A 22,777-nucleotide genomic window follows, 5' to 3' on the forward strand; every position below is an offset into this window, starting at 1 on the left:
GTGACCGACTCTGGGGTTGCGGCGCTCATCTTGCATTATTGGCTGAGGGAGCCGGTGTACAGCTTCCGGGTCATGTGGCCAGCATGACTAAGTGACTTCTAGCGAACCAGAGCAGCGCACGGAAACGCCGCTTACCTTCCTCCAGGAGCGGTACCTATTTATCTACTTGCGCTTTGATGTGCTTTTGAACTGCTAGGTTGGCAGGAGCAGGGACCGAGAAACGGGAGCTCACACCGTCACGTGGATTCGAACCGCCAACCTTCTGATCGGCAAGTCCTAGGCTCTGTGGTTTAACCCACAGCGCCACCCGCGGCCAAGGCAAAAGCCTACAGCACATGGCATTCCCAGGCGGTCTCCCATCCAAGTACTAACCAGGCCTTACCCTGCTTAGTTTCCGAGATCAGACAAGATCAGGCGTGTTCAGGATAGTATGGTCGCAGACACCTAAACCATACTTTGATAATAAATACTCACAATATAAAAAGGAAGAAAAGGAGGACAAAGAAATAAATAATAACAAACTACATCAAAAAGAAAAATATTACATAGATAATTATTATATCTGTTTAACAATATAGCTAAATTATATCTATTCTTATTCCCCAAATATGTGTCATTCCATGCTATGGGGCAATAGAGGAGCATGGCTTCTAATTCTTGCATTAAATGAAGCCATTGCATATAGTTTCTGGGTGTGCATGTACCAGTAATTGAAAGGCATCATTAAGAGCTGGATGCTGGCATATTTTACATGCTAAACAGGAAAGGCCAAGGGTAAGTTTGGCTTATGCATATCCTGATTTATTAATGGTAAGTAACTGTTTCAAAACACCTCTCTTGGGTAGTTTTGAGTTATACATTATACAATATACATGAGGTTACCAGTAGTTGCTGCATTGATTAAAGTCCTGTGGAGAACCAGTGACCGCCATAACTCTCTGGAAAATTCTGGAAGCAGATTCACCCCTTGGAGTGATTGGGAGGTGACTGCCTCTCTGTGTGGTTGCTTTCTCAGAAGGTCCATTGTGCATGTCAACTACATTTGCAAAGTGTTCTTTTTCATCAATCCAACATTAAGTCCATATGCCTGGGACACGGGTGGCACTGTCTAAACCACTGAGCCTCTTGGGCTTGCTGATTGGAAAGTCAGCAGTTCGAATCTGTGCAATTGGGTGAGCTTCAGTTGCTCTGTCCCAGCCCCTGCCAACCTAGCAGTTTGAAAGCATACCAGCACAAGCAGATAAATAGGTACTGCTGAGACGGGAAAGTAAACAGTGTTTCCTTCTGCTCTGGCACTTGTCCTCTGTGCACCAGTAGCAGTTTAGTTATGCTGGCCAAGTGACTCAGAAAGCTTTCTGTGGACAAAAGACGGCTCCCTCGGCCTGGAAAGCGAGATGAGTGCTGCACCTCATAGTCATCTTTGACTGGACTTAACTGTCCAGGGGTCCTTTATCTTCAGCTATTAACTCCATATGATTACGGTCTGAAAAATAATGTGCCTCAGGCCACCCAGATGAGCTTTGAATCAGCTACCTGCAAATTGATCATTGTACTCTTAACTGCTGCACTAAATGATCTGTTACACGTTGACTAATCTTTTGTTGAACTGAGACTGCAGTCCTATGCCCACTTGCCTTGAAAGGTGTCACACGGAAGTCAGTGGAAATACCTTCTGAGAAGTTTGCGTAAGATGATATTGGGAGTTGGGCAAGACTGAACCAATGATATCAATTAGAGAGGATGTTTCTGTTCCTTCCAGGAACGTGTTGTACTTGGTGAAGAGTGGCAAGCTATTTAAGCCACACTCTCTGCCAATTCATTCTCCAGTATATGATATAGGTTAAAGCGCATATTCTTTAATCCAGCTTTGTGGAGCCCAGTCTTGTACTCTACGCTGAAAGATGGATTTGCTTCCATGCACTTCAAGGATGTGGCTCTTCATAATGGGGGCGGGATTGGTCCAAGCCCTTGTTACTTCAGGAATATTTATGAAAAGAAGAACTGTACACCCAGAAGCTACTATGGATGTTGTAAGCCATCCATCTTTTATTCTTTTATTTGCTTAACTCAAGGCATTTATGGTTATTAGTGCTGCTTAATTGTGCTATATTCCACATACCTAAAGTTTTTTTTTCATGGAATGCTGGGATTGCAGGGGTCAAGAAAATGATGATGATGAGGAGGATGATTTTGAAGTATGCACCCTGCCCTCTCAATGCATCATTGCTCAGGGCAGCTTGCAGCATTTTTTTGTTTTAGTTTTTTAAGCATTCCCAAAGTATCTCCAAACATCTGCTTCATGTAACCCCTGTGCTCTTTGGGCTTCATTTAGGTATCAGCAGTAGCAAGTTTAGCATCTTGCCCTATGCATTATTGTTGCTCAACAGCATGAAGAAAAATCTTTAAGTGGTCCACAAAAACCTTCATAATTTTTCAAGTGGTCCAAGAGGATTGGGTGGAGTTTGGGAACCATTGCTATTAAAGATGTAGTCTTCTGTGGAAAAGAAGTGTCCAGGAGTTTTACACTCCCAGCCAAACCTTGCCTTTTCTTTTCTCCCTTTCCGCCAAGGGTGAAATGATTTCTTTCAGAGGATATCCCAGTGAGACATATGAAGTGGTGACAGATGATGGGTGTATCCTGAGTATTAACAGAATTCCTCATGGGAAAAGAAATAACCGGGAATCCGGTGAGTGTGTTTTTTGAGGTATTTATTATGTATACATGAAAATACTATGAGGACATTTAAAATTATTATTTAAAAAATGATAAGTTTTAGCTTTGGAATTTGTTTACTTATTGCAAGAAAACATCAACAATCTGTTTGGTTAGGGGCGTTTATTAATATGATTTTATTAATTATATGTTTTGGTCCTATTTTTTCTTTAAAAATTCCAAAAAAGGCCATAGATTACCATATGTTCCGGCATACAAGGTGATCTTTTATCCCTGGAAAATCACCCCAAAAGTCAGGGGTCGTCTTATACGCCGGTTATACGCGTTGGAAAGGAGGAGAGGGAGCTGGTGAGCAGAGGATCCCCTTCTGCCGCCGCTCCTCCTCCCTCCCCACAGAAGGGGACGCGGAAAGCCCTTCCGAGTGCGGCACTCACCCTCCTGCCCGCCAAACGCTTCGCCTTGGGCGAAAAGTTTTTGCTTTGGAATTTGTTTACTTATTGCAAGAAAACCTCAACAATCTGTTTGGTTATGGATGTTTATTAATATGATTTTATTAATTATATGTTTTGGTCCTATTTTTTCTATAAAATTCCAAAAAAGGCCATAGATTAGGTTAAACACATTTTAGTCCTTTCTTGAGGTATTAGGTCCTCTGCATGGAGAATATGGAGATATGCTATTGCGTGACAGAGAAAAGGCAGAACTGCTTTGTCTTTGTCTTCTTTTTTAAATTTTTTAAATTAATTTTCACATTTAAACATTATCATCATATAAACCATAAGAAACAGCTTCAATAAAAAAAAAATAAAACATCTTCACACCATATTAAATCCATATTTTGGGATTACTCAGACCCCTTGACTTCCCTCCATTTACTCTCCTGGTTCTTTTATAATATCTTATATTATACATGTCTATAATTTATTAAATTTATTAAAATTTCCAATTTTAAACATTCTTAATATTACAAGTGTTTTTAAAAGCCTGCTATTGTATTAACTTCATTTACAATGTCTTTGTAAAAATTCAGTAAACATTTCCCATTCTTTTTTATATTTGTGGGTCATTTTGATTTCTTAGACTTCCTTCCAGTTAATTTAGCCATTTCAGCATATTCCATTAATTTAAATTGCCAATCTCCTAATAGAATGAAAAACATATTATTACAAATAATACATAAAGACCAAACAGGATTTCTGCCAGGAAGACATATGAAAGAATATATAAGGACTATAATAGATATTTTTGAATATCTGGTAGTAAGAAATGAAAAACAAGCAGCAATGATGTTTGTAGATATGGAAAAAGCATTTGATAATGTTTCCTGGACCTTTATGTTAATGTCCTGGAAGAAATGAACTTTGGATAAACATTTAAAAGAGGAATAGAAGCCATATATTCAGAACAGCAAGCGAGATTAATAATTAATAATGTAACTGCAGATGAGTGTGAAATTACAAAAGGAACAAACAGGGGTGTCCCCTATCACCTTTATTGTCTATTTTAGTCTTAGAGGTACTGGTGAGAGATATAAGAGCAGATGATGATATTAGAGGAAGAACTGTAGGAAATAAGTCATATAAATTAAAGGCATTGTGGATGAATTAATGCTCATGATAGAAGACACTGGTCAGAGACGAAGAAGAAGCAGGCACCAGCATGGGGGGGGGGGGTTTGGATCTCCTGAACATAGAAGTGGAAGAAGCTGAAACAGCGGAACAGCTAGAGCAAACAGTTCCGCTGAGGCTGAGTTCAGACTTGGAGGGGGGGGGGGAGGAAGTACAGTCGGCTCTTTTGAGGCGTGCACCAAAGAGGTTGGAGGTCAAAAGGAAAGCCGTAAAGCTGTCACACTTGAAATGCTGGGGGAGGTGTCGTAAGTCATTCGCAACAACTGAACATGATGAATCAGAGTGAATCGGAGCTTGTGTTGACTTTGTAAATAGTGTACAATAAAGACCATAAAATCATTAAGCCGTGATTAAACCAGAAGTCCCTTTGCCTCTGTCTCTAACTCACAAAGAAAGTGATCCCCAACCTGGTGATGACATATTAAATGATGTAAGGAGGGAGCTGCAGCCCAAGATAGGAAAAGAGGTGGTAAGGAAACACCTAGCTACTTTAAATGAATTCAGATCTGCAGGGCCTGGTGAGCTGTGCCCCAAAATACTTCTGCCTTGCATTTAGAAGATACTCGTTCCAGACTCAAATTCCAGACATGTGAAATTGCTGGCATGCTCTGCGTCCCAAGTTTATAGTTGGTGATGCACACCAGTGGCCAGTGAGGCCGCACATGTGGGGCATCGTTGCTCTCCTGGCTTCTTAACACATCCGTCACTGGTGATTATTGGGAAGGAGAGCAGAGGTGCGAGGTGAGGAGAGCTTGGCCAGGTGAGGCTGCATCTTATTGGATGGAGACACTGAAATTACATATTGTAACTATGTTTAAAACAAGGAACTAGGCAGAGGGCCTTCTTGGTAGTGGCGCCCACCCTGTGGAACGCCCTCCCATCAGATGTCAAGGAAATAAATAACTATATGACTTTTAGAAGACATCTGAAGGCAGCCCTGTTTAGGGAAGTTTTTAATGTCTGATGTTTTATTGTAGTTTTAATTGTGTTGGGAGCCTCCCAATGGGGCTGGGGAAAACCAGGCAGATGGGCTGGGTATAAATTCTTCTTCTTCTTCCTCTTCAGGTCCCAGGCCTGCAGTGTTCTTGCAGCATGGCTTGTTTGGTTCTAGCAGTAACTGGGTGTTTAATATGGACTACAACAGCCTGGGCTTTATATTGGCTGATGCTGGTTATGATGTTTGGCTTGGAAACACCAGAGGTAACACTTGGTCCAACAAACACATCAACTATACTGAGAAGCATCAAGAATTCTGGCTATTCAGGTAGAGTGAGCTTTTTAAACCTAACTTCTTGTTTCTGGTTCCTAGTTCACCCTTTGGGGAAAATTTTAATTAGTCATGCTCTTCCTTGTGGAGCCATGTTTTTCCACCTCCTCTTATAATATATGATATGGAGGTATAGAAATACATTTCCAAGTAAGTAAAATTGGTAGTTGTCCCTTTAAACAAACAAACAATTTGTTTGTTCCTGGGGAAAATATGGCCTTGGTGAAATGTGGCCTTGGTGAACTCCATAGAATAGATGATAGCAGATCAGCTTATCTTCAGGTGCAATTAGACTTGATTTGGAGAGACTCAATATTGGTCCTTCTGAATCTCTGCTTGAATTTGAAGCTCCTCAGACAGACATGGGTTGGAGGGAAAGCAGAGTCCTCTCCGGACCACAGCATAAGTACTGTTCCTCCTGAAACTGGCTTTTTCAAAATGTTTTTGCTTTCCCCATTGCAGCCACATGGTTGCTCTTAACTGTCTGGTGGGCATTTTCAGTTTGCAGTGAACAGCTCATAGTGTGGCCCTGCTTGCTAGTGAACAGTGAAAATGGAAATATATAAGGAAGATGAGTCATGGCTTAATTCAGATAACTGTTTCACAAATGTTCATAGACTTGGTGACTTGACGGATCCATGGAGGAGATGATCTCTGATCTGCCAGATCCAAGCCTGCTCTTGTATTGAACTGGGCGGAGAACAGGGCATTTTAGGCTTTCACAATGTAGATACCACTGCATATACATGTCTGTTAAACATAGGCTGTTCCTTTTTCTTTGCAGTTTTGATGAAATGGCTAAATACGACCTTCCAGCTTCAATAAACTTTGTCCTGAACAAAACTGGTCAGGAAAAAATATTTTATGTTGGTCATTCCGAGGGCACCACAATGGGTAGGTTAGCAAGATTCTTAAACACATGCGGGCAATTCTATTCACTACATAATTATATGTGCAGTTGCTGTTGTATATTAAATTCAAGAGACATCTTGCTCATGGTACAGTGATGTTCCATGGCACCTATGGACACCTATGGAGAAGCATCTTGAATAACAATCCCTGCATTTTGCTTTCCTGCATTGCGTGGACAGGCGGAGTCCCCAGATCCCGAGCCGTCCCCCCGTCATGTGGAATAACGACTCAAGACAACGTGCTATGGGATTAAATTGGCCACAACTTTATTAAATTTCAAATGTGGGTAGACCTTGGCTCAGGCATTGGGCGTTCTCCCTCCCTAGTCTCCAGCCGTGGACCTAGGGAGCATCAGGGTTATCCAGTGTGTGTGTGGGGGGGATGGGCCAGCTCTGGAGAACATATGTTCAAGCAGAGATAGCCGCCCCCGTTACGCCGCCGCCGCAGGGGAGAGCAATGACAACCTTTCAGCGTACGATCAAAGCCTCCCTTCAGAAACCCCTTTAACGGGGAACCCTGGTATTGCTGCCGCAAAGAGGAAGGATTCCGCCCAAGGCCTGATACCGCCAAAGTTGTGACGTTCAAATCAAATCAAATCAAATTTATTAAAACGGTCACAGACCAGATTAACTCGTACAGCTAGTTGTGACGTTTTGCTACGGGAAAGACGAAACCTGCCAATGCAGGGAAATTCCTTTCCGGCCCTTTAACAGCGATCTTAACGTAGCAGCGCCCGCATACCTGTGAAGAAAAGTTAACCTGCAAAACCTGTGAAGAAAAGTTAACCTGCAAAATAAGACATTAACTGAGGGTGGGTAGGGTGGGAGAAGCTCTGGAGCCAAGTGAGGATTCCCAGGTAAGATCCTCCCTCTATTGTGTGGGCAGGTAATCCCTCCCCTACCTGGCCTGATCTCCTTGGCAACGCTTCCCCCAGGTGGGATTGGACAACTGACTGAGGTAGGCGGAGACCTCCAGGTATCCCACCTGAGGGAAGGCAAAGTGAAGCCTATGCTGATGGAGTCGCTCCAGATTTAGGGGCTGCGCGCGTCCACGCAAAGGGCGCCCCCCGTTTTAAGCGGGGAGCGGTCATTTTCCTCCTTTGTGATATTTCCCATATAGGTGATGATTCAAATTGGTTAAGGGGCTTATAAAAAGTGGTTTGTCTGGACTGAGAAACTGTTAAAATCCTGGATTGCAAACCAGTATCAAGCCTAGTCTGCAGTCAGAGTTTAGGTAACAGTTTCCCAGTCTGGATGTAACAGGAAGCTATAGTTTAACAACCCCGGGATGTAATGTGTTAAGGCCCCTGAGACAAGAGGAGAAGAGAACTTGTTGGCTGAACACTCCTTCTTGGTCTCATAAATCATAGTTCTATAACCAAACCGGTTTGAAAGTCACCTCACCTCTGACTGTCACTTCATGTTTTATTGGTTCTTAGAACAGCCTAGAGTGGCTGGAGAAACCCAGACAGATGGGCTGGGTATAAAAAAATAAAATTATTATTAATGTTGTTATTAGCCACAGAATGTATTACGCAAGAAACAGAAACAAGGCAGGGCCTTTTCTGTTGTGATGTGTAGATCATAATGCTCCATCCCTAGCAGGGTCCTAGGTCAAAATGATCCCAGATCCTGAGATTTCAGGACCCAAACCTGAGACCTAGTGGAGTTGTTATAGGGGTGGCTCTATATAGTGCCAGAGAGGTGAACCCCAGAGATGTCATGAAAAATGGCACATTAATCATGGTCTCTGAGAGCGTGTCATTCAAATAAAAAGCTACTGTTTGGAAATCAAGACAGAAACCTTAACTGAAGGGGTTGTTCCCAGCTACAGCTGCTCTGCGAAGTACTAAAGATTCTTGCTATGAAGAGGTTGAATAAGAGTGGTACTGGAGAAGTCAGTATAAGGTGCATTTTCAGCTCTTCTGAAAGTCTGTAAATTTTGATAATATACCTGATTTTGTTATTGGGTTTTTTCAAGACTGCATTGCTAACTCTATTTATTTTTCTCCTCCCCCCCCACCCCACAGCATTCATTGCATTTTCAACCATGCCACACCTAGCCAAGAAGATCAAGATGTTCTTTGCATTGGCACCAGTAGTCACTGTAAAGCACTTGACCAACACGGCTTTGACCAAACTTGCAATGGTTCCTGAACCTAAGCTCAAAGTATGTATTTCAGAAAAAATACTTGTTCAAACAACGGAATGCAAATATTGCCTAATGTAGCTAAGTACAGTATTTGGGGATGTCTGTTTCATTTTACCTGAGGCTATTCACAATGCTCTTAGACATCTAAAGAGCTCAAGCTAGCCAATGCTGCAACTTGATAGCACAGTGTTGCTTTGGCTGTTCTGTGCCAGGCCTTTTTTGGGTTAAAAAATGAGGGGCTGGTTCTTCTCCCTTGCTGTATGTGTCATGGGTTCCAGTTTCTGCTGTGGGCAGAAAAAGAAAGGTGTTGGTATTCTATACTCATGGGTACTGTTTGGATCTGGTGCCCATATTAAAGAATTTGGCGCAATTCTCTACGGTTCCTAATAAAATTGCCATGAGAATCTTGTCAGTATGGTGGCAGATCACACCTGTGGGTAACTTAATTGCCTTTAAAGCAATAATGCTGAGCAGTTACCGTATTTTTCGCCCTATAGGATGCACTTTCCCCCCTCCAAAAATGAAGGGGAAATGTGTGTGCGTCCTATGGGTCGAATGCAGGCTTCAGGAAGCTATCCGCAAGCCTTGCAAGCCCGGCGGGACAAGCTCGGGGGACAGCGGGGAGGCGCAGCGCCACCACCCTGCTGTTCCCCAACCTGGTTTGGAGGCTGCCAGCCCCACAAGCTCGGGGGACAGATATCCACAAGCCTGGGGAGACCGGCGGGACTTCCCGCCGGGCTCCCTAGGCTTGCGGATAGCAGCCTGTTCTGGGGGCTGGGATCGGGGGAAGCTCGGGCATCCCCGCCCCAGCCCCGTGCCTATGGGGGAAATAATTTTCCCCCCCTTTATTTCCCCCCCAAAAAACTAGGTGCGTCCTATGGGTCGGTGCGTCCTATAGGGCAAAAAATACGGTACATAGGAATGTATTTATTACAGTATTGCTTTCTTTATAGTACAGTAAGCCTATGCTCCAGGGATCTAGCTTAATGGCAAAACCTAGTAGAGTCAAAACCTTTTGGGTTCAATGGCAGGTGGGATTGCCAAAGCCCTTTTTCCTGAAACCCTGCCCCATTTCCACCTTCCTCCCTCCCTTCCTTCCTCCCTCCATTCCTTCCTTCCTTTCTTAGTTGCGGACTTACTTCCTTACCAACAAGGAATGGCTGTAGGGGAAGAGAGCCATGCTGATCAAATTACAGGCACATGCGCCAATTTTTAGGGCTCAGAGATACTCACTGATCATGTTGGAGGCTGTTTGCTTGGGTCTTCTGTGTTGTCTATCTCTTCCACCCTGCTGCTTTTAGCTCTGTAATCCATAAAACAACATTGGAGCATGGTCAGTTTTATCCCCATGCTACAGTCACCCTTGGTTGCTATGCTACACTCCTGTCCTTTTCAGATTGGAGGAATAGCTACTTCTCGTATTCTTAGCCTAGGGTCAAGTCAGGAGACATGACATTAAATTAAGTCACTAGGCATACATTAGAGCAGTAAGACACTTTTGCTGAAATTACCGGGTAATTAAATGATTTGTAGCACATCTATTTAGCTACTGGACATTTGGCAAAATGTCTGCATAACTCATGTGCTTTGTATATTTGGGCTCCTACTGAAATAGTATTCATGTTGTGGGAACCATTATAATCTAGCTTGTTCCTGAACCACTTTAGAAGGACGCCAAAAGTCTAGAAATCAATGAAGATGATAGACTATGCGGAATTACCAAAGCTGACAGGCAAAATCTGAAACCAGAGTGACAAAGCATTCCAGAGAGACTGGAGTAAATTTATTCAATAAATAGACAGTTATTGTAAAAATGTAAAGACACTTGCAAGACTGCGATAAATCTCACAACGCTCATTGGAAGGAACCTTCTACTTGTGCTTTAAGAGTAAAATAACCAAGAAAAAAAGCGTAGGATTGAGATGGTATAAATGTGTGGAAATATGATGTTGTTATACAAAAACCAGATAACGGGATGGAGGGAAGCCGAGTGGTTTGGTAGAGCTATGAATTAGTAAAAGGAAATAAGATGTTATAATAATGTTAAAAATGGAAAATAATAAAAAAATTATAAAATAAAATAAAGAAACCAATGCCCTTAGAGGCTATGTTTGCATAACTCATGTCTTTTGCATATTTGGGCTCCTACCTAAATAGTTTTCATGTTGTGGGTACCATTACCATGTAGCTTGTTTCTGAACCACTTTGGAAGGTTTCATTCCATTCCATTTATGCCCCACCCATCTGACTCGGTTGCCCCAGCCACTCTGGGCAGCTTCCAACATATATAAAAACATAACAAAACATTAAACATTTAAAAACTTCGCTATATAAGGCTGCATTCAGATGTCTTTTAAAGGTTGTATAGTGACTTATCTCCTTGTCTTGGGGGCTGCAAAACTCCATACCCTTCATCATTTCTCCCGTGAAAATAGGGAACTTCCTGGGATCAAATCAGAAACCAGGATGGCTTCTGTAAATCTGGGATAGCCTCTGGAAAATAGGGACACTTGGAAGGTCCAGAGGGTCATTCTGTCTGACTGTGCTTGTGGAATTTGAATGGGTATTCTATCCTATATGTCTGAGCGGAAGATTCTCATAACAGGTTTTTTTTGTAATATTTTGTTTCTACTCGATAGAAGTATCCATAGGAAAAAAGAGAATTGACTAACAAAATAGCATATGTACTAATATTTTTGTTTTGGCAGAAAATGTTTGGAACTAAGCAGTTTTTAGCTCAAGACAGAACAATGAAATGGTGTGCTACTTACTTGTGTAACCGTTTCCCAATGGATTATCTTTGTGGCAGTGTTGTCTTCATCGGAACTGGCTTTAATGTGCTAAACATCAATGCGGTAAGATTTCTAATTACTTCATAAGTGTGTGCTCTAAAAAAAAAGGTAGGTGTATGGAGGCTTCTCTGAAGTGATTTCTACTTGTGCCATCCATAACTTAATTACATTCAGACAAAACACAGAAGATACCTGCACATTTTGTCCCATCATTTTGCGTCAATGATGGCTAGAGATCTATATTTTAAAGGTGAGCTCAGATTCTGGACCACTAGTAAAAGCTTGTGTGGGTGCCATGGTGTCTCTTGCACTAGGAGCAGTGACATAATAAGCCTAATAAGCCTCATGGCTGTACTCAAGTACAGCAGCACACATGTGCAACCACTGCCTATCCTCCCTCAAGGCCTCCCTGCACATTGACCGGCATCTTTTTGCCTTTGCTGTGGCGTTGTTTAAACAGGGACCACACAGAGTGGGATGGGAAGGAGGGAAACGAACAGAATATGTGTGCACATTCAACCACATAATGACATCTGCGGCATCTAGGAGATTGCAGCCACAGAAATAAGAAAGGAAGAGTCATTCCATTGTCTGGAGAGGTCACTTCCTGGTTTGCATGGAGAAGCCGTTTGCGACTGAGCCCAGTGACGGAAGAGCAGAGCTGTACTGAGGCATTGCTGGGTGTTGAAATTTTGCACCCCTAAGAATTTTGCACCCTGGGCAACTGCCCCACAATATGCCACTCAAGGGAGTGTCTAAATCCCCTTCTTATGTACAAAGCTAAAGTTCCAGAATACATTTCCACTGCCTACAAGATATTGGCCATATAAAGCTTCCTGTAAAAAAAAGCACAAAGACTTCAGTAGACCTCATAGTCTCATGCATATTTCTTCCTAATCTGGGATTTTGTCTCTGGTGTAAGCACTGCATAATGGCTAACTATTTATTTAAGTATTTAGATATCACAATATCAGCAAAATGTATCAAAGCAGTTTACAACAGTAGAAATAAGATTAAAACCATTTCATAAAAGCATAAAAAGTGAAAAACAAGTTAAAAGCAGAGATCAGTAACCATAGTGGTGGGTGTACTCGCAGAACAGAGTTTTCAGCAGGCATTTCAAAGTTGGTTTAGAAGATACCTGCTGAGTCTCTGTTGGTAGAGTATTCTGCAGGACTGGGCTGATGACGTTAAAGGCCTAGATTCTCACTGTTGTCAAGTGAGTCTCACCAGATGATCTCAGTTCATGCAAACTAGTAGCATCTCACTAAGCACACTAGTAACATCTCACTACATTTGTGTGGATTTTGTGGGTGATCTTTATGAGGCTGCTTATTTGTCTTTGCCCTTTCTTGCTTCCTTTCCAGCCAATATTCCTCTAAAATTATTCATTATTTACATTCAACATTTCATCAGGTGGTCACAGGGTGGGATACCTTTTTTAAAAAAACAACACTTTTTTATATGTGCTGTAAGCTGCCCGGAATGAGATAAATAATACAATTATTATTATTATTATTATTACAAAAATAAACAGCAGTCAAAAGCCCAGGAACATGAAGTGAGAAGCCATAAGTGCACACCAAGGCCAGGTTTGGTACTCAAGCAGGATAGGGTGAATTCATGTTCTGTAGGAGGAACATACACAATGCAATGCCTATTGCATCAATCATTGTTAGTAACCGTACCTGGATTGGTTCTAGTTGTACTGTATGATGAAAAGCATTATAGTTAGGCTGTAATCTAACCAGAGAGCCAGTGTGGTGTAGTGGTTAAGAGCGATAGACTCGTAATCTGGGGAACCGGGTTCGCCTCTCTGCTCCTCCACATGCAGCTGCTAGGTGACCTTGGGCCAGTCACACTTCTTTGAAGTCTCTCAGCCCCACTCACCTCACAGAGTGTTTGTTGTGGGGGAGGAAGGGAAAGGAGAATGGTAGCTGCTTTGAGACTCCTTTGGGTAGTGATAAAGCGGGATATCAAATCCAAACTCTTCTTCTTCTTCTTCTAATCCTGTGCAAAGGTACATGGGATGAAGCCTGCTTGAACACCGTACAATTTGCTTCTTAGTAAATGTGCACAGAATAGCACTGCAAGGAATTTGTTATATAAAATGTAAAAAAAATGCATTTAAGTTCTGGGACAATTAAAACTGAAATGCCTTGCTCTAAGATAATTTCTGGGGTTTTTTGTTTTTTGTTTTGTTTTTGTAACATCATATTGGGATTAGTAACCAGTTTAGAGCATCAAGTTGTATTGTTACTATGTAGACACGAATTCCTGTGTGATATCCCAATGTTGAGCTCTGGTGCACTGCTTTTGTGCAAAGAAACCAAATGGAAGGGAAGTGGCTGTTGCAATTTGTGATAAATTCAGCTAATCACTTTGTGCTTTCTTACAGAGTCGAATTGATGTTTATTTATCACACTGTCCAGCTGGGACATCTATCCAGAACATGCTTCACTGGGTTCAGGTAGCACCGAAATCCTCTTTTCTCTTTAAAAAAAGGTTTTCGTATCGATTGAAGAATGGGCAATCAGGACAGGCTTTTACAAAGACTTTTAAGAATGAAATTAATAAATACAGTGGTGCCTTGCAAGACGAAATTAATCCGTTCCGCGAGTCTCTTCGTCTTGCGGTTTTTTCGTCTTGCGAAGCACGGCTATTAGCGGCTTAGCGGCTATTAGCGGCTTAGCAGCTATTAGCGGCTTAGCGGCTATTAGCGGCTTAGCGGCTATTAGTGGCTTAGTGGCTTAGTGGCTATTAACGGCTTAGCGGCATAGCGGCTATTAACGGCTTAGCGGCTTAGCGGCTTTAAGAAAACAAGGAAACAAAGGAACAAAGGAAACAAACTCGCAAGAACTCGCAAGACGTTTTGTCTTGCGAAGCAAGCCCATAGGGAAAATCGTCTAGCGAAGCGACGCAAAAACCGAAAAACCCTTTCGTCTTGCGCGTTTTTCGTTTTGCGAGGCATTCGTCTTGCGGGGCACCACTGTATGATTGAAAGAAAAATTCTTAATAACTCAGCCTCTCTTTTTACAGACTCCAGAAATATGTTTTGTTTTTATGAGAAAGGATTTAAAGCTGAGAGAGTTTTATTGTGTTTAAATGTTTCCAAACAGGAGTATTTCAAAAGCTACAGATACAATAATATCCCAAATGGATTTGTTTTTATTGGCAAAATAGTCCCTCTGCATGAAGATAGACAAATAGTCCCTCTGCATGAAGATAGACAAATACTACATTGCTGTGACAGATAGGTAGCCGTGTTGGTCTGCCATAGTCAAAACAGGGTGGCACCAGTAGCACCTTAAAGACCAACTAAGTTAGTTCTTGGTATGAGCTTTCGTGTGCATGCACACTTCTTCAGATACACTGAAACAGAAGTTGCCAGATCCTTCTATATAGTGAGAAGGTGGGGAGGGGTATTACTCAGAAGGGTGGTGGGAATGGGTGATTGGCAGATAGCTGTGATGAGCCTGTTGACGACTCTTAACGACTGCAATAGGTCTTACAGGAAAAAGCAAGGGGTGAGAAGGTGAAAAATGGCTTTGTCATGTATAATGAGATAAGAATCCAATGTCTTTGTTCAGACCAGGTCTCTCCATGGTTTTAAGTTTGGTAATGAGTTGCAATTCAGCAGCTTCTCTTTCCAGTCTATTTCTGAAATTCCTTTGTAGTAAAACAGCTACTTTGAGATCTTGTATAGAATGTCCTGGGAGATTGAAGTGTTCTCCTACTGGTTTCTCTGTCTTGTGATTCTTGATGTCCAATTTATGTCCGTTTATTCTTTGGCGTAACGTTTGGCCTGTTTGTCCAACAAAAAGAGCTGAGGGACACTGTTGGCATTTGATGGCATATACAATGTTAGACGATGAGCAATTAAATAGTCCCGAGATGGTATGTGTGATGTTGTTGGGGCCAGTAATGGTGTTGTCCGGGTGTATGTGGCAGCAAAGTTGGCATCTGGGTTTATTGCAGGCTCTGGTGCCAGTGTCCGTGTTACGTCTGGTTGTAGTATTATTGTGGGTTAGGAGTTGTTTAAGATTGTGTTTAAGATTACATTGCTGTGGTATTTTACTGACTTGTGTCTCAGTGGAAGCTTTGCCCACCTGTTTGGACTCCAACTCCCATCAGCCAGGCCACACTGCCTTTTGCTGATGGGAGTTGGAGTCCAAAGCATCAGGATGGCTCCAGGCTAGACCGGCACTTTAACTTAGTGTCATCTGAATTATTTGTATAGAAAAACAAAGACGGCTTGCTAAAGCCACACAGTAGAAGCTTGGAGCATCTAGCTAAGATGTCCTTTCTGATTGGATATACATGGTGGAAGTGAAAATGAATAATGGCTTTGGTAGCCCTTCCTCGCTGGACTGTCTTAAACCCATCATGCTAACCTATAGAGCTAAACATGCTGGTTATTTGAGGCTCATATATCCCACAATCGAGTTATTTTTTCCTAGCCACTGCTTCCCTTGAACCTGCTCTCTATTTTGGATCAATTGTGTGAAATAATCTTTAGGATGGAGTTGGTGTTTTCTAACTCTGATTCTGTGACTTAGTCTGCATTTCTAGAAACACTTCCCTGGGAATAAGTCCTATTGAATGGTTCTGAATAGACATGATTAGACAGATGTATTTACACTTTAAAGTGGCCTATATCAATTTTGACTGTGTCACAAGTCAGCAACCTTTTCATTTGTTCCACAGGCCCGATTCTTATCAGGATCAGTTTCACATGCAAAGTTTAACAACAGGGTGGGGCATCCAACCTGTTAATTACCTATTAGAACAATCAAGGGAGTCAAAGCTCCTTGCAAGGTGCTCCTTCTGGATTCCAATGCAAACCTCTTCCTGATTCACTTTAGTAACACTTCCGATGCAAACTCCTTCCTTAATCAGGACGAGGTTTGCATGGAATACTGCAGAATTTAAATGAGTGAGATCAGCTGATGGGCAAGTGGATGTCTTTGTGGGAAAGTGTTTGGGTGAGACTGGCTCCCCTGGCAGACTAAGTTGGACTGTGGAGTGGAAATTCCTGATCCCTGCACAATATTCTAATTTCTGAGCAATGGGATACCTGGGCTACTTATCCAACCACCCAACTTAACCCAGCTGCCCAGAGGCAGAGAGGAGAATTCATATTAGATCTGAAGAGAAATTTTCAGCCCAAACCTATGTGTATTTACTAAAGTTCCCCTAAGTTAGATGACAGTTGCTTCCAGGTAGGTGTAAAACAGACAACTCATATCTAGTAGGACACATGTCAAACTTTCTCAAGATATCAGATACACTGAGGAGACGTAGAAGGTTAAGCAGTACTAAAAAACAGCTCTACTGCTTTCAGATGGCTTTGTGTAGCTTTCTTTGTATGTTTACATTAACTTTTGTTCTTCTCACTAAAGATGAAGTTAGACATTATTGCATAGCCTTAATCGTAGCATGGTTTTTGACACGTTCAACATCCTTGTTTATGCCGGTACCACGGTCTATTCATATCGCACACTTCTATATCATCTGCTTTGCCCATTTGGTTTTTCAAAGTATGGCACACCTCTTTTTCAGATTGTGAAGGCTGGGAAGTTCAAAGGCTTTGACTGGGGAAGCAAGGAAGCAAACATGGCTCACCACAACCAGGTAGGAATTTCTCACAAATTCAGTATTTCTCTCTGTAGGCGTTTATATGAGGGTAGATAGTGGGTAGCTTAACGTAAATCCATAGACTGAGCATGTATCAAAATAATCCATCTCCAAGGTGTGAACAATCAGATTAAAAAGAAACTCTTTAGATAGCACATGAGATGTTCTTGTAGTTCTTGTTATAGTAGTTCTTGTTATAGATTTAGGGGAGGGATCTCCCTAAACCCTAGAAATGAAAAAATGCTAGGATTTTTATTAACTGGGATGTGGATTAAAGTACAAGTTGCAGAGCTGTAGGGACGCGGGTGGCGCTGTGGGTAAAAGCCTCAGCGCCTAGGACTTGCCGATCGAAAGGTCGGCGGTTCGAATCCCCGCGGTGGGGTGCGCTCCCGTCGCTCAGTCCCAGCGCCTGCCAACCTAGCAGTTCGAAAGCACCTTCGGGTGCAAGTAGATAAATAGGGACCGCTTACCAGCGGGAAGGTAAACGGCGTTCCGTGTGCTGCGCTGGCTCGCCAGATGCAGCTTGTCACGCTGGCCACGTGACCCGGAAGTGTCTGCGGACAGCGCTGGCTCCCGGCCTATAGAGTGAGATGAGCGCACAACCCTAGAGTCTGGCAAGACTGGCCCGTATGGGCAGGGGTACCTTTACCTTTACCTTGCAGAGCTGTGCCAGACAGAAAATTCCTGACTGGCAGGCTTAGTGAAGACCAAACCTGTTAACATGACAAAAAGTGTTGATGGCCCATTGGGGAGAGAAAGCTTTTAGCCTGGGGAATGAGATGTTGCCAAGGTGATAGAGTGTGTATTTGAGGGGACAGGAAAAGGGTGTTTTTGAGCAAGGGTTGCTGGGATGAAGAAGCAGGTAGAAGAACAGAGACCCATCTTGACCAGGCAGGCTAGAGGCTGCCCACACCGCTTCCTCTTGAAATGACCATGCCATAAGATCTGGCCTCCCTCCAGGCAGACTCAAAGCATAAATAGATGAATAAAGCATATTTCTTAAAGCCATGGAAGTGTCCACCATGTCTTCAATTCCCCAAAGGGACAGAAACCCTGTATGGGTGCCTGGGACCCCATGGGCTATAGCCACCACTCGGCAGTGGGAGGGATGGGCACCTGACTTTTGTCACAGTATGCTCACCAAATCAGATCCAAATATCACCTTTGCTTATGTGAAGTCAAAAACCAATAACTTCAGTTGATACAATAGCTGTCAACTTTTGTAAAAACTGTATCTCAAATGTAAATTTGTTGACAAATCTGCCATATGCCAGGTGTCTATCTTCACTCCCCGGTCATTTAATGAAGATCATCACACCAGTATGTTCTTTCAAATTTATCCCTCTACAGATTAGCTAAGATATGTCTGGTTCTATGTCTAAATTTCAAGCCATACTTGAAATTTGCCAGAACAGTCTGTCTTGAAACTGCAATCATGTTTCTTCAGTGCTAACAAAACTGGAGCAGTAGGAAGAATCACAGTGATGACAGTTGGGAGTAATGAGTCAAAGACACTGAGCTGGTTTGTGGGTGACGGTAAGCCAAATCAAAGCTTGCCATGAATGCTGGTGTGGAAGAGCTTCCTGAGAGGAGAGCCTGGCCACTTCACACTTCCCTTGACTCTTCTGCTGTTGCGATTCTGCACACTAATCCGTAGTTTGGTTTAGCAAGTTGCTCAACCCAGGCATGTGGCTTGTCTTTCTCAAGACACTGCATGAGTTGTAAATATGAGAACAAACTTTGGTTCCATCTTGTGGTTTGTTTGGAGTGAGACAAAGCATGAGCCTGGGTTTGTCCTTAATGCTAAAGCAGCAGTAGTGAGACCAGAGAACTGTCAAAGTGTCTGTGCACTCCTTTGAGGCAGAGTGCACATTCATGCTCAGTCATAGTTGGGCTTAATGCTACATGAAAATCATCTCATTCTTTCGGAACAATCAGTAAATCCAGACAATCAATGCTGGATTTACAGCCAGGCAGAGCGCCCTGCAGCCCAGGGTCTCGGCCACTTGCCATGAAAAACAAACAAACAAACAAGCTCAGTTGCTTAGTAACAGTAAGGACAAGAACAAAGTTTAGGTACTCAAAAAATCATAGAATCATCACATAACAGAGTTGGGAAGGATCACAGGGGTCATTGAGTCAAACCCCCTACAATGCAGGACTTTTTTGCCCAGTATGAGGCTGGAAGCACAACACTGAGATGTAGATTGACCAGGCAATCTGCACAATTTCCTCTTCATGGATGGATTATGTGCACTTTCTTGCACAACTTCTCATGAATGCCCAGTTGTTATGCACATTAATAGTTCAACATGCGCATTAATGGTATAACCCTCAACTTAGATATGTTTGTGTTTTGCAAGTGTGTGTGTGTTTGAGCAGGGAGTCTTTGCAGACTGTTTTTAAACTTTTTTTAAATCTCCTCTCTTTAAGTCAACACCGCCTTTCTACAACGTACAAAAGATGACTCTTCCAACAGCTGTCTGGAGTGGTGGTAACGACTGGATTGCAGACTCAAAGGACATGGCCCTCTTGCTGCCTCAGATCCCAAACTTAGTTTACCACAAGGATATTCCTGAATGGGAACATCTGGATTTTGTCATAGGCTATGATGCCCCACAGCGCATGTACATAGAGATAATGGATTTAATGCAGACTTACAAGTGAATGTGAAATATTCCTTCAGAACCCATTACCGTCAATGTGTGTTGATGAAAAGCACTACATGATTTCTTAAGATTCCATTTCTCATATAGGTTCATCACAGTCTCAGTTATAAGATTTGCTTAGTAACCTTGCCTTTTCTAATTCTGTCAGTGACCATGGGTGTTCCTCCATTGTTTTAGGAGCGGCTAAGATTCTTTGCTGCTCTTGCTTCATCATGCTGTGTAGCAGATTCTTGTTCTAGCACAGCATGACTATTGAGGGTAGAAAAAGTTCTTGTGGTGATATCCAAGTCTTTACCTTTGAGGAACTGGTCCAATTTCAGTTGTTTCCCAGCCATGGGATCTATCTGCTCTGGGATAGAGTGCTGCCTTTTCTTAGCTCCCTCAGCAGTTTCTAGTCTAATCTCTCTCTCTTCTTTTCTCTCTGCCCCTGAGTTGTGAACTTTAATTTTATTAGTTTCTCTCTAGATTGGAATCCTCCCTTAGTTAGCAGTTGTATTGCTGGAATTTTCTAGTTAGTCATTCTTATCTCTAATTATTCACTTTGGATAGAGAAAAATGGGAGAGAAGCACTAATGACAGAGGAGCCTCTGTTGGGATATGTCACTCCCATATTTCTTAAGAAAATTCACCCTGGAAAGCATTCCCTACCTTCCCCTTCTCTCCCCCACCTCTCTCGCTCCCCTACGACAGCAGTGTCTCACACCAAATGTAACTGACCTGTAGAAAAGATGGAAAACAGAAATGGTATAAGTTCCTTTGTTATCCATGAAAACCATTCTGTATAAAAATAATAGTTGCTAGGATGTCTATGTGCAGTTTAGTAATCCCTCAGGGAATTAAATCTTTGCCCTCCTCAGAAGAATTTAAATCCATACATCTTTGGAGCCTCGAGGCTCCAAAAATAACAGATTGGCAAATCAAATTACACGAATTGGTGGAGACGGCTCAACTGACTAGGAAACTCAGAGGAAACTCAAAGCAAAAATTTGCGGAAAAATGGGATGGTTATAGAAGATACGTTCAAAAATACAATAATAGTTTTGACTCCGTGCTAGCATTCGAGTGATAAAGGAACTAAAAGGAGGTTGATAACAATTAAGGATTTATTATGTTTTCAGAATGTATTAGAAAAATTATATAGAAAGGTTTACTGTTTTGTGTACATTCAAATGTAAGATAAAATATATGCAAAGGGACTTGACAGGAAGTCAAAGTTGAAGAAAAGATTTTGGAAGATAAAAGGGGAAAAAATATTTACTTTCATTATTATCATTTTGTGTGCGGGTGTGGGGGTGGGGGTGTCTGCACATATGTGTGTTGTTGTATGCAATGTTTGGGAGGAAATAAGACGGTAAATAACAAATAACAAACTAAATATCGATGTATGTAATTTTTATTTCTTAATTATATTTAGTGGTAGTATGGCTGTATTGTTTTTTGTAACATAAATTCATTCAATAAAAATTATTAAAAAAATTAAAATCCATACATCTTTAATGGGGGTATTGAGATGCAACTTAAGTTGCATTCTCATCACAGTAGTCCTGAAGAAGGGAAAAGCCTTGTCCTCAAACTTGCATAATAATGTATATCTGAAAGTATATCTGATCAGCTTCCGGGGTTGGAGGCGAATGGCTGCAAAGTGGAGCCTTAACATCTGGGAAAGGCTTGATCACTAAAGAGGTCCTGGGGAGAGCACAAGGGTACTGTGCCCCCAAAAGAAGCCCAAAAGAAAAGAGTGTTTTGTTGTGAAATCTGATTACCTCAGCAGTGGACAGTGTGTGAAAGCCCAAGTAGTATTCTAAACAAGGAGGGAGAACAGGGAGGGAGGTGAGAAAGGAGTAGAAGTGACACCTGGAGTCGAGGGAGGCAAATTGCAACAGAAGTTTTAAGTGGGGAAATAAGAGTGAGGAAAGTAAAGAAAAATTTAAAGGAAGAGGAAAAATAAGTAAATATGGCAACAAAGACCAGGACAAGGGAAGAGAGGGTCTGTCCAAGACCCAGAAACCAAAATTGACCTTGCAGAATTAATTACAGATATGAGAAATAACATAACAGAACATATTAAAAATCTGGAGGAATAAATGGATAGGATGGGGGCCAAACTGAAAGTAATACAAAGTCAGTGGAAGGGCTGGCAGGACAAATTAAAGAGCTCTCAACTAAAACAATTGATGAAGAGATAAGGGGAAAATAATAATGGAATTGGCAGCTTGGATGGAGGTGGAGAAAGAAGAGTTGGAGAAATATGTAAATGGGATCTTCAGGATAAAATTAAGATTTGCTAAAGTGGAAAAAATAGCAGGGGACACTTTAGTGATCCTAAACTCCCAGATAATTACAGGATTCTACAATCAAATTATGAGATGAAGTGATTCATAGACAACCAAAGAGTGATAATTTTGAAAGAAATTCCAGCACAAATATTGAGGAAAAGGAATAACTATAAGTTCCTGATGGGTGCATTAAAAAAATAAAAAATTCTGCTATAAATGGGAATATCCAGAAGGTATTTCATTTACATACAGTGGGGAAAAGCAAAGATTAAGACATTGAAGTGTGTGTGTGTGTGGGGGGGTAAATATAGACCAATTTTCCTGCTAAATAACAATTACAGTGGAACCTTGGGTTGCGAACATGATCCGTGCGGGAGGCACGTTGGCAACCCACAGCGCTGCATCTGCGCACACATGTGATGCGATTGGGCACTTCTGCGCATGCGCAAAGCATGATTTAGTGCTTCTGCACATGTGCGAGCATCAAAACTCAGAAGTAACCCGTTCCGGTACTTCTGGTTTGGCGCGTCCATAACCCGAAAACGCGCAACCCGCAGCGATCGCAACCCAAGGTATGACTGTATAAGCTTTTGGCCAGCATAATAGTAGAATGTTTAAAACTTATTTTAAAAGAGGTATGGATAATGGAGGAGATTATTGTAATTTTGAGGAGATAGTGATCCGACATGGTCAACGCTTCCTGTCTATCTCTTACTGACTCTAGTTATCTATGTTGTATTACCTTCTCTATCCATTGTAAAAAGGTCTTTG

The 22,777-nt window shown here is 42.0% G+C and overlaps 2 protein-coding genes and 1 long non-coding RNA gene across 4 annotated transcripts in view; 2 read left to right on the forward strand and 1 right to left on the reverse strand.

Moving 5' to 3' along the window:
- Positions 1-22,777, forward strand: part of LOC310762731 (putative lysosomal acid lipase/cholesteryl ester hydrolase) — an 83,796-nt gene that overhangs the window by 38,341 nt on the left and 22,678 nt on the right. The gene's annotated exons all lie outside the window — the stretch shown is intronic.
- Positions 1,765-21,152, forward strand: LOC310762730 (putative lysosomal acid lipase/cholesteryl ester hydrolase). Of its 2 annotated transcripts, none has more exons than XM_083614194.1 (9): positions 1,765-2,030; positions 2,570-2,687; positions 5,368-5,566; positions 6,354-6,415; positions 8,511-8,650; positions 11,341-11,487; positions 13,823-13,894; positions 16,987-17,058; positions 19,495-21,152. In XM_083614194.1, the coding sequence occupies exons 1-9, from the start codon at positions 1,902-1,904 to the stop codon at positions 19,726-19,728; spliced, it is 1,173 nt and encodes a 390-aa protein (XP_083470320.1). In that variant the 5' UTR covers positions 1,765-1,901; the 3' UTR covers positions 19,729-21,152. The 2 variants fall into 2 exon arrangements, with proteins under 2 accessions (XP_083470320.1, XP_083470319.1); XM_083614193.1 differs by having other exon boundaries at positions 1,770-2,030; positions 6,354-6,463.
- Positions 9,499-22,777, reverse strand: part of LOC310762789 — a 73,891-nt gene continuing 60,612 nt past the window's right edge. Inside the window, exon 3 of the long non-coding RNA XR_014548176.1 lies at positions 9,499-9,742. This is a non-coding gene — a long non-coding RNA (uncharacterized lncRNA). The remainder of the gene's footprint in view (positions 9,743-22,777) is intronic.

The sequence above is a fragment of the Podarcis filfolensis genome (assembly GCF_964270895.1).
Source record: "Podarcis filfolensis genome assembly, chromosome: 5".
Classification (NCBI taxonomy): domain Eukaryota; kingdom Metazoa; phylum Chordata; class Lepidosauria; order Squamata; family Lacertidae; genus Podarcis; species Podarcis filfolensis.

Coding starts and splice junctions, on each gene's coding strand:
- LOC310762730 (XM_083614193.1), top strand. CDS start 1,902: ATGGATTTGCTTCCATGCACTTCAAGGATGTGGCTCTTCATAATGGGG. Junction 6,464..8,510: donor TTCCGAGGGCACCACAATGG/GTAGGTTAGCAA, acceptor CCCACCCCACAG/CATTCATTGCATTTTCAACC. Junction 17,059..19,494: donor ACATGGCTCACCACAACCAG/GTAGGAATTTCT, acceptor CCTCTCTTTAAG/TCAACACCGCCTTTCTACAA.